At 44.0% G+C, this 12,295-nt stretch overlaps 1 protein-coding gene across 1 annotated transcript in view; it reads left to right on the forward strand.

The window, feature by feature from the left end:
* The first annotated feature begins 5,929 nt into the window (after positions 1–5,929).
* The window catches only part of PPM1F (protein phosphatase, Mg2+/Mn2+ dependent 1F), a 46,462-nt gene continuing 40,096 nt past the window's right edge, over positions 5,930–12,295 (forward strand). Inside the window, exon 1 of the mRNA XM_083590369.1 lies at positions 5,930–6,297. Within this exon, the coding sequence (XP_083446495.1) occupies positions 6,119–6,297 (179 nt within the window). The 5' untranslated portion in view covers positions 5,930–6,118. The remainder of the gene's footprint in view (positions 6,298–12,295) is intronic.

The following is a 12,295-nucleotide window of genomic DNA, read 5'->3' on the forward strand; positions in this document are numbered from 1 at the left end:
GGGTGCCATGGTGGACAGGATTGCCATAGTTATTTTCCTGGAACTCCCCCTTTCCACCCCCTTTTTAATTTTAATTTTTTGCCTCAACGCTTAAAGCTAAATGTGCACAAGTGAAATGCACATAAATTGTGGGCTTACTACCTACAAAAACCAGTAGCAACAGGAAAGAGAAAAGATTTTCCCAGAGGTTAAAATCTGTAATATGACCTATATCTCTTGCTCAGTGTGTCATTGAGGTTTTAACAAGCTCATTTTTTTTGTTTCCCACTCTAATAACAAACTGTACATTTTGTTTTTGTTTTTTCCTATAATATTTTATTGGGATTTTACAAAAACATCAGTTTACAAAATACAAAAAAGAACATATGGGAAAAAAACAAAAGAAAAAAAAGAAAACCTAAAAAAAAAATACATAAAAAGAAGAAATACAAGTAAAAATACAATATACAAAAAATGAATAGGTAAAAGAGAATTAAAAACAAATCCATTTTTTATAACTTTATGCTCATTAACTTGTTTCCTTGACCTCCTCACACCTCCCCTTTTTGTATTCCCATTTAGATAATCAAATCAGCAAATCCTTACCCTCTTTCATTTATCTTAACTCTATATCTTAACATATTATAACTCTATATTTTCATCCATTATCAATTCATTTTTGCATATTCTTATTAAGTTTGTTGCTAATACCCCCTATTCAATCCAATCATCATTTTAACATTCATTAATTTTACAATATTTCTGTAGATAGTCTTTAAATTTCTTCCAATCTTCTTCCACCAACTCTTCTCCCTGGTCTCGGAGTATGAAAAGAGTATTAGAACTGATTCAAGAATTTGGTCATGTGGCAGGATTTAAGCTGAACAAGTCAAAAACTAAAGTTCTTGAGAAAAATTTAACACCAATTGAGAAAGAGAGGTTTCAGAAAGAGACAGGTTTAACATTAGTTAAGAAAGAAAAATATCTGGGGGTTAATATGACTGCTAAGAACTTAAATTTATTTAAAGATAACTATGAGAAATGTTGGACAGAAGTGAAAAAAGATTTAGAAATATGGTCACATTTGAAGCTTTCCTTGTTGGGTCGAATTGCAGCTATAAAGATGAATGTATTGCCAAAAATGTTATTTCTGTTTCAATCATTGCAAATTTTGGACAAGATGGACTGTTTCAAGAAGTGGCAGAGAGACATTTCTAGATTTGTCTGGCAGGGCAAGAAGCCCAGAATAAAATTTAAAATATTAACTGATGCAAAGGAAAGAGGCAGATTTGCCTTGCCAGACCTTAAACTTTACTATGAATCAGCAGCATTCTGCTGGTTGAAAGACTGGCTGCTTCTTGAGAACACAGACATTTTGGATTTGGAAGGTTTTAATAATGTTTTTGGGTGGCATGCATATTTGTGGTACGACAAGGTTAAAGCACATAAAGCATTTAAAAACGATATTGTCAGGAAAGCATTGTTCAATGTCTGGATAAGATACAAAGACTTATTGGAAAATAAAACCCCAAGGTGGTTGTCACCAATGGAAGCGAAGGCTCAGAAAAAGCTCAGTATGGAGGCCAAATGGCCGAAATATTGGGAAATATTGGAACAAGAAGGAGAGAAATTGAAATTGCAGAGTTTTGAGAAATTAAAAGATAAAGTGCGAGACTGGCTTCATTATTATCAAATAAGAGAGGCCTATAATTTGGACAAAAAAATTGGCTTCCAGGTAGAAAAATCAAAATTGGAAACAGAACTGTTAGATCCCAAAACTAAGATACTTTCAAGAATGTATAACTTGCTGTTAAAATGGAACACGCAGGATGAAACGGTTAAATCTGCAATGATTAAATGGGCACAAGATATTGGTCATAACATTATGTTTGCTGACTGGGAACAGTTGTGGACCACCGGTATGAAATTTACGGCATGTAATGCCTTAAGAGAGAATATTATGAAAATGATATATAGGTGGTACATGACACCAGTCAAGCTTGCAAAAATATATCATTTGCCTGATAACAAATGTTGGAAATGTAAAGAAAATGAAGGTACATTCTTTCACCTTTGGTGGACGTGCCCAAAGATTAAGGCTTTCTGGGAGATGATCTATAATGAAATGAAAAAGGTATTTAAATATACCTTCCTGAAGAAACCAGAGGCCTTTCTCCTGGGCATAGTCGGCCAATTGGTGCCAAAGAAGGACAGAACTTTCTTTATGTACGCAACAACAGCAGCAAGAATACTGATTGCAAAGTATTGGAAGTCACAAGAAGAAGAGTGGCAGATGAAGGTGATGGACTATATGGAACTGGCGGAAATGAATGGAACAAACTGTACATTTTGGACAAAAGTTTCTCTTTATTTTGTAAAAGTTCGTTTTCGAATTGGAAGCTTTGGTCCAGAAAACCATTATTTCTATCTTAATTTAAACATTTCATGTAACTGATGGTATTGTAATCAATCTGTAACAAGGCTCCTTACATTTTCCATTACTTTAAATTTGGGTTCCCCCCCTGTAAAGTACAGCAATTCCCTGTAGATTGCCCACTGTCTATCCATATTAACTCTCTTATTAGGTGCTCTGTAGAGCAGAGAAAAGGTACCGTATTTTTCGCTCTATAGGACGCACCAGACCATAGGAGGGGGAGAACGAGGGGGGCGGGAATTCTCCCACTCTCTGCTCAGCGCCCCTTCAGCGAAGCGGCAGGAGAAACAGAGCCCCTTCCATTTCTCCTCCCGCTTCGCTGAAGGGGCGCTGCGCAGAGAGGGAAAACTGTGCAGCGGCTCTCCAGCAAAGCGAAGCCTGGAGAGCAAGAGGGATCGGTGTGCACCAACCACTCCCGCTCTCCAGGCTTCAGGCGGCTATCCGCAAGCCTTCTGAGTGCAGCGAGAACTCCCGCTGCTCTCCGAAGACTTGCCGATAGCTGCCTGAAGCCCCCGGAGCGCAGCACGAACTGCCGCTGCGCTCAGGGGATTTCAGGCAGCCTTGCCTCCGCTCCCGGAGCTGGGGGCGGGGAAAGCCCGAGCTTCCCCCGACCCCAGCCCCCAGAACAGGTCGGGGAGCGGTGGTCCCTTCTCCCTCCTGGGGAAAAGCCCGCAAGAGCCACACGAATCTTGTGTGCGGCTCTTGGGGGCTTTTCCTGCCTGCCTCCGCCCTGCATTCGCTCCATAGGATGCACAGACTTTCCCCCTTAGTTTTTAAGAGGGAAAAAGTGTGTCCTGTGGAGCGAAAAATACGGTAACCTGTGACCCTGGACTCCCCACACCCATCGATTCCAGAAGCTGAGGACAATAGGAGTCTGGAGTCTGTTCCATTTGGAATTTTTAAATTTGTTTTATGATTGTAATAGTTTTGGCTGTTTTTTACGGCGGTGTATTCTGCTGCTGTAACCCACTCTGGGCTCATATGGTGAGGCGCTGATAGAAATCTTCTGAACAAACAAAACATTTCTGCTGTGAAAGACAAGCAGACAGATTTACCAAGAAGCCACCAGAGGGAGAATTGGTAGTGTTCTCTCTTGTTTTCCTTCAGCTATGCCAGTTGTGTCATGCACTAAATAAATAAGCTTGGATATGTAGCAATTGAGGAGAGTGGATTTAGAGCTTGTACTGCATTTTCTAAGTCATTATGCCTGTAAGGGCAGGTTTCCTGTTTACCATCCCTATGTCTTTGGCTGGCAACAGCCTGGGGTGATGGAATGCCTGCCACACTGTTGTTATTGTTCATGTGAATTAGTTGGCCGGCTGATAGGGCCAATCCGGATGCCATTACTAATCCAGAATGCGGCAGCTAGACTGGTGACTGGGAGCGGCTGCTGAGACCACATAACTCCGGTCTTGAAAGACCTACATTGGCTCCCAGTACGTTTCCAAGCACAATTCAAAGTGTTGGTGCTGACCTTTAAAGCCCTAAATGGCCTCGGTCCAGTATACCTGAAGGAGCGTCTCCACCCCCATCGTTCTAACCGGACACTGAGGTCCAGCGCCGAGGGCCTTCTGGCGGTTCCCTCCTGCGAGAAGCGAAGTTACAGGGAACCAGGCAGAGGGCCTTCTCGGTAGTGGCACCCGCCCTGTGGAACGCCCTCCCATCAGATGTTAAGAAAATAACAACTATCTGACTTTTAGAAGACATCTGAAGGCAGCCCTGTTTAGGGAAGCTTTTAATGTTTGATGTATTACTGTATTTTAATATTTGGTTGGAAGCCACCCAGAGTGGCTGGGGAAGCCTGGCCAGATGGGCTGGGTATAAATAAATTATTATTATTATTATTATTATTATTATTATTATTATTATTATTGCCTACATGCTCTCCAGGAGGAGCTGTGAGCATGCCAGGTATTGCACCTACTTGTTCATTTCAGTGGGCAGATGTCTCTGTGCATGCATTGTGTATATTTGCTTGTGTGTGTGTGCGTGCACATGCATATGTACACACAGAGAGAACCAAAGCAACAGAAATATCAGTATCGTTTCTGTTTTAGTCACTGCCCCTACACTGTTGATTGTTATTTACCACCTGCCCTTCTAAAAAAGGCTACTGCGTGCAATAAAGTTGGCGCTCCTATACCTACTTACCTGGGAGTAAGCCCCCTTAAATTCGGTGGGACTCCTTCACAAACCAATGGCACTGGAAATCTGTTTTATGTTTTCAGATAAACATGGGGTGGGGTGGGCAGAAGGGACAGATTTTCCAGCCACAACAGGGAACTAAAGGTGCCTAGACCTTCACTGTACTCTCTTCAGCGCCTGCTAAAAACATTCCTGTGTAGGCAAGTCTGCTCAGCGGCTTAGAAAGCTGAGGCAATTCTAATCTGTTTTGGCATTTTAACTTTTGCATGCTGTGATTTTTTTAATTGATTTTACCGTTTTGTCTCCTGTAAACCGCTTTGAGGTGTGTGGGTTTTTTTAACCAAAGAAAATCAAGTGGTGTGCCAATTTCATGATGATGATAATGATGATGATGATTACCCACACATCTGACTGGGCAGCTTGCAGCACATATAAAAACATAGTGAAACGTCAAACAAACAAAAACTCCCTGATACAGGGCTGCCTTTCAGATATCTTCTAAAAGTTGTGTCGCTATTTCCTTGACGTCTGATGGGAGGGCACCTCACAACCACAACAACAACAGCAAATGTTATTATGTATACCCCACCCATCTGGCAGGGTTTCCCCAGCCACTCTGGGCGGCTTACAGCATATATAAAAACATAGTAAAACGTCAAACATTAAAAAACTTCCTGATACAGGGCTGCCTTCAGATGTCTTCTAAAAGTTGTGTAGTTCTTTATTTCCTTGACATCTGATAGGAGGGCGCCCAACAACAATAACAACAACAAATAATGATAATGATGATGATAATAATAATAATAATAATAATAATAATAATAATGTTAAAACAAAACAAAACAAAAAATTTCCTTCCAGTAGCACCTTAAAGACCAACTAAGTTAGTTCTTGGTATGAGCTTTCGTGTGCATGCACACTTCTTCAGATACACAGTGTGCATGCACACGAAAGCTCATACCAAGAACTAACTTAGTTGGTCTTTAAGGTGCTACTGGAAGGGAAAAAATTTTTTGTTTTGTTTTGTTTTGACTATGGCAGACCAACACGGCTACCTATCTGTAACTAATAATAATGTTATTATTATGTATAATAATAAAGGTTGTCTAGTTCTTTATTTCCTTGACATCTGATAGGAGGGCGCCCAACAACAATAACAACAACAAATAATGATAATGATGATGATGATAATGATAATGACAATAACAATAACAATAATAATAATAATAATAATAATTTTATTATGTATAATAATAAAGGTTGTGTAGTTCTTTATTTCCTTGACATCTGATAGGAGGGCGTTCCATAATGATGATGATGATGCCCGCCGCTGTCCCCCCTGCCCCACACCCCTTTCGCCGCCCCCGCCCGGCCCTGACAGGAGCCGTTTCCAGGCGGGGCCGGCGCCGCCACTCCGCTTCCCTTCGGGGGTCAGAAGGCAGGGGAGGCGGGGAGAGGAGGAGGCGGAGGCCGGGCCGCGCGGCGGAGGCCGCCTCCCTCCAGTCAGGCAGCTCGCGGGAAGCGCTCGGGTCCTTGCTCGCTCGCTCGCGCGTGGAGGCCATGGCGTGGCCGGAGGCGGCGCGGGGCTTCGTGGGGACCCTCCTGAGGGACTTTCCGAGGCCGCTGGGCCCGGACGACGCGCCGCCCTGGAGCCCGGCGCCGGGCCGCCTGGGGTCCCTCAGCCAGGCCGAAGCGCCGGCGGAGCTGGCCGAGTTGGCCCGGACCTTCTTGGGCAGCAGGTAGGGGCCGGAGAGAGAGAGAGAGAGAGAGAGAGGCCCCGGGGGGAGCCTGAGGAGGGGCCGCGGGTGGCGGAGCGAGAGGCGGCGCGGCGGAAAGTTGCGCCCGGGGCGAAAACTGGGCACGGAGTTGGGAGAGCGAAGCTAGGGCTGGGTCCTGCAGAGCGGGCAGGGAGCGGGAGGTGCACACGTGTGTGTGTGTGTGTGTGTGTGTGTGTGTGTGTGGATTGTGGGGTCACTAGTGCAAAGGTGAGGCAGCAGCATTAGTACATATGGATTGTGGGCTCACAAGTGCAAGGGTGAAAGTGTCTCAAATGCACATGGATTGTGGGCTCACGAGTGCAAGGGTGAAAGTGTCTCAAATGCACATGGATTGTGGGCTCACGAGTGCAAGGGTGAAAGTGTCTCAAATGCACATGGATTGTGGGCTCACGAGTGCAAGGGTGAAAGTGTCTCAAATGCACATGGATTGTGGGCTCACGAGTGCAAGGGTGAAAGTGTCTCAAATGCACATGGATTGTGGGCTCACGAGTGCAAGGGTGAAAGTGTCTCAAATGCACATGGATTGTGGGCTCACGAGTGCCAAGGGTGAAAGTGTCTCAAATGCACATGGATTGTGGGCTCACGAGTGCAAGGGTGAAGGTGTCTTGAGTGCTCATGGATTGTGGAGTCAATAATGTGAGTGAGGTCGTGTTTTGAGTGCATATGGGCTCCTTGGGGAGGAAGGGTGGGGTATAAATTCATTTTATAATAATAATACATAGCACAGTCCCCATGCCAGTGCATTTTGTGCCCTAGGCAAGGCTAAGTACTTACACACACACACACACACACACACACACACACAAACCCGATTGATAACCTCAGTTTTCAAAAACAGATGTCTTGTGGAAGTGATAAAATTCTTCAAAATATAACATAAAGGTAAAATAATGTCAGAAATGTATATGATATAATAAAAACCAATGTATATTAAACTTTGCCCCCTGAAGGTCAGTACTGCGCCCCTCTGAAGTCTGCAGCCTAGGCAGCTGCATAGTTTGCCTAATGATAGCAAGATGTAGGAAGAGTGGACTTACTAAAGTAGGACTAGGGTGCATTTTTAGTGCATGTGTGAGGTGGCATCGTGAATGCACAGATAGGAAGGGTTGACTTATGCAGGCAAATGTATAGTCTGAGGGGAGCGTCATCAATAGTGCATGTGTGTGGAGGCTGTATCTGAATGTATGGATGGAGTTATAGGGTGTGCTTGTGGGGTTATTAGTGTATGTGGGGGAAGGAGGGGATTATTGGTGATTATATGAAAGAGTGGGTGCAAATGTTTCAAAAAGACTGTTTCAAAAAGAATGGGCTGCCTTGGGAATTGAACGGTGCCTGCTAACGGTACAGGCAAATGGACTGCAAATCCTAATGTACCGGTAATTGTTTTTATGGAAATAAGCAGTTCTGAGCCTACTACTGCCCCAGTGGGAGGGAGCCTGGGTCACTCACAGGTGCTGCTTTGAGCACAAGGAGGGCAAGACACAGTTTTAACAACTACCAGTACCACTTCTGCATTTAATGAAGGTTAAGTGAACTAGAGGGGCACAGGTGGCGCTGTGGGTTAAACCACAGAGCCTAGGACTTGCCGATCAGAAGGTCGGCGGTTCAAATTCCCACGACGGGGTGAGCTCCCGTTGCTCGGTCCCTGCTCTTGCCAACCTAGCAGTTCAAAAGCATGTCAAAGTGCAAGTAGATAAATAGGTACCGCTCCAGCGGGAAGGTAAACGGCGTTTCCATGCGCTGCTCTGGTTCACCAGAAGTGGCTTAGTCATGCTGGCCACATGACCCGGAAGCTGTATGCCGGCTCCCTTGGCCAATAAAGCGAGATGAGCGCCGCAACCCCAGAGTCAGCCACGACTGGACCTAATGGTCAGGGGTCCCTTTACCTTTACCTTAAGTGAACTAGGCATGAAGTGAACTAGGCATCCAGTTTTTTCGTTTTTCAACTTAATTAGAAACAAGGAATGGATACCATCTGCAAATACAGGACTAGACAAACTTAGCGGTTTTGAAGTTTTTAGCCCATTTTCTAGGAAGTTGGAAAATTATCTGATACAAAGTGAAAATTAGATTACTTCACCTAGGAATTTTTTTTGGGGGGGGGGAGTGAATCAAGAAAACCCACACTGCTGGGTGAACTACAAGCCAAATTCATGAGTGCAGCTTGAAGAGGAATTTGGAGTGGTTTGCCCCACCCAGTAATTTTTGGACTACTGACTTCAAATGTTATTCTGAAAATGGCAAAGCATTGCTTTTCTACTTAACTCTCAAAGGTATGAAATGTATTGTCGCATGTACTAAAATATGTTAAGAGCTTTGTGTGTGTGCAAATACCTGCTGCGGTAATGGTAGGTGGTTTGAACAGAACCGGGGAAGAATGGGTAGAAAAAGCACCTACCTATATCGCCAGAACTGTGCAAATGTGAAGCAGTGCCCGTTATAGAAGAGCCACAAAGCAACATTTATTTGGCTTTTGAGAGGTCTGGCTGGGCCATTGTGGAGCTGTTGTGGTTTTGGAGCTCTGTTGTTCAGATACACAATTATTTGCATTTGATTGCCATGCATAATAATAATAATAATAATTGTTATTTATACCCCGCCCTCCCCATCCAAGGCCGGGCTCAGGGCGGATAACAAGCAATAATAAAAACAAGTTGAATGAATGCAACTTAAAAACAAGATTAAAATACAACATTAAAATATTGAACTATTAAAATGCAGCCTCATCACAGGAGGAGAAAGGAAAAAGGAAAAAGAAAGAGGGGGAGGGAATCAAACTGGCACCAAGCCAAAGGCCAGGCGGAACAACTCTGTCTTACAGGCCCTACGGAAAGAAATCAGATCCTGCAGGGCCCTGGTCTCATGAGGCAGAGCGTTCCACCAGGCCGGAGCCAGTGTTGAGAAGACCCTGGCTCTGGTTGAAGCTAATCTAACTTCCTTAGGGCCCAGGACCACTAGGGTGTTGCTATTTATAGACCTTGAGGCTCTCCGTGGGGCATACCGGGAGAGGCAGTTCCGTAGGTACAAGGGTCCTAGGAGGGTGCGGCCATTAGGAATTTTGGTGCAAGGTGCCATCAGTACACTGATGACACACAGCTTTGCTTCTCCATAGCAACTGAGTTAGGTGAGGCTGTGCACAAGCTGGACCATTGTCTTGGCACAGAGATGGAGACTGTGGGTTGGTAGTTCCTGCGTCCTGGAAACTTGGCGTCCTGGAAACTCTTCTGGATGGGGTTGCACTCCCTCTGAAAGACCAGGTTCAGCGTTTGGGGTGCTCCTGGGTCCATCTTTGTCACTGAAGCTCAGTTGGCCTGAGTGGCTAGGAGTGCCTTTTACCAGCTACAGATGGTTTGTCATCTACGGTCGTTCTGGGACAGGAATGGTCTGGCCACAGTGATCCATTCACTGGTAACCTCAAGACTCCATTATTGAAGTGAGTGCACTCTATTGTGGGGCTACTTTTCTGTTCCAGCAGTTGCAAAACATTGCAGCTAGACTGTTGATGGGGACAGACTCATAGCTGTCAACGTTTTCCTTTTTTTAAGGGAAATTCCCTTATTCCAAATAGGATTCCTCGCAAGAAAAGGGAAAAGTTGACAGCTATGGACAGACTACTGCCAGCACATAACTCCATTACTCAAAAGTATGCACTGGCAGCCCATATCTACTGGGCCTGGTTCAAGTTTCTTGCATTTATTTACAAGGCCTTTAACAACTGGGCCCAGAGTACTTCAATGACTGCCTAATCCAGTGGTGTCCAACCTTTTTTCAAAGAGGGCCAGATTTGATGAAGTGAAGGGCCATGAGGGCTGACCAAAGGGCCAACCAAAGTGGCTGACCTTTTTTTAAGATCGAAGTTGTTGAGGTTTTTTAGGATTTTACCACAGGAAATAAACTGCCACAGGGACCAGATTAAACCAATCAGCGGGCCAGGTTAGGCCCCCGAAATGGACTTTGGACATGCCTGGCCTAATCCATTATATCCCTGCCCGATTGCTGAGGCCTTTGGGGAAGTCACTATTAGTGGTCCCCCATGGCACGGATGCACAGCTCAGATCTACCAGGAGCCAAATTTTATGGAAATCATTTCCAGTTGAGGTTGGACAGGCCACCTCCCTACTGGCACCTACTGAATTTTTTTTTTTTGTAATTCAAAGCAGGCATTTTAAATGAAGTTTGATTTTATAGTTTCAATCAATATTTATATTTGTACAGTGGTACCTTGGTTTAAGAACAGCTTAGTTTATGAACAACTTGGATTAAGAACGCTGAAAACCCGGAAGTAGGTGTTTTGGTTTGTGAACTTTGCCTTGGAAGCAGAACATGCTGAGTGTGTTTAAAAACGGACTTCTGGAATGGATTAAGTTCATAGGCCAAGGTACACTGTATAGTATCTTTGTAAATCAGGCATAGGCAAACTCGGCCCTCCAGATGTTTTGGGACTACAACTCCCATGATCCCTGGCTAACAGGACCAGTGGTCAGGGAATTGTAGTCCCAAAACATCTGGAGGGCCGAATTTGCCTATGCCTGTTGTAAATGAATTGGAGACTAGTGTGGTTAAGGAGTAGATAAATGGTTGTTGTTTAAAACACATCCCAGTTCAGGAAAGACAGAGCAATGTCTCAATGTTGGGAAGAGGTGAGTGGGGGTTCTTAACTGTGAATGGAAGAACAAAATCATACTAAACTGTAGTAGAGCACCCTGCAAATTGATTGCACCTGACCAAATTGTGATAAATAAAAGCTTGATGGCTTATAAATATTGGTCACAATTTGTTTTCAAAAATCCTTGATAGGCTGCACAATGGTTCCTCTCCTGAGTCAGAATTAACCAGTTATCCTGTGTGTGTGCGCACATGTATAATTAAAGAGGCACTACAAAGTTTTGCTATGACTGACATGGCACTGTGGTCTCGCATTGTCCTTTCCTGCTACTGCCCTGATTTATAGCATTTATATTTTTTGTATGAAAGTTTTGGGTGAATTTCTGCTGTTGCTTCGTCTGTTAATCTGTGTTAAGTACCTAACCACCTTGTTAGTTTTATTGGCTAGCAAAATAAGCTAAAAGACTTAAGATTTTGTGCAATTGCATCTATTGTTATTGTTATTGTTATTGTTATACCCCACTTTTCCCCCTGATGGAACTGAAGGCAGCTTATAGATAAAAAAGAACTGACAAAAACCATAATACAGTGGTACCTCGGGTTAAGTACTTAATTCGTTCCAGAGGTCCGTTCTTAACCTGAAACTGTTCTTACCTCATTCACGCTCATTCACGTTATGTCTGAAGAACTGTCCTGAATGCAGACATGGTTCCACCTTGGTTATATTGTTGCAACTAAGCTGTAGCATGACAGCTCGAAAAGTATCTGTACAGTGGTTCTGAATTAGCAACTTTGTGGTTCAGCGTCAGCTGGTATGTCTGCTTCAATAAACTCATTTCTCAATGGTAGACAAAATGTTGCTAGACTGTGCATTAAAAATGTGTTTCCCTTGGGACACAGTCCACACTTTATTTAAAGCATTTTTGACCTGCTCTTCAATGCTTAAAATACCAACAATAAGACAGTCCTTGCCCTCAGGTTTACAGTCTGAAAGACACAGTATAAAAGGAAAAGAGATTAGGGAGGGAAGAGGAAAAGAGCAAACCCACTACTATGGCCTGACAGAATGACTGATCTATATTACTCATCGGTGCTTAGACAGTCTCTGACAAGGGATGCCTCCCACTAGGATTAGGGATTTTTTTTGGCCGTGCTTCTCTTCCCAGTCTCCAGCTCTAAGCTATATGGGGAGGTGAACCTTCAGAAGTTGGAGATGGGAGCAGGGGTTTAACTGTGCTTTGGTAGTGCAACATGAGGTTAGGGATAAGACCCTGCTCTGTTGTGATAGAGTGTGGCTCTGGGAACCACACATTTTCAGTTGGCCATGAAGGCCAGCTAAAATGTCTGGACCTTG

Source organism: Podarcis filfolensis (assembly GCF_964270895.1).
Source record: "Podarcis filfolensis genome assembly, chromosome: 16".
NCBI lineage: Eukaryota > Metazoa > Chordata > Lepidosauria > Squamata > Lacertidae > Podarcis > Podarcis filfolensis.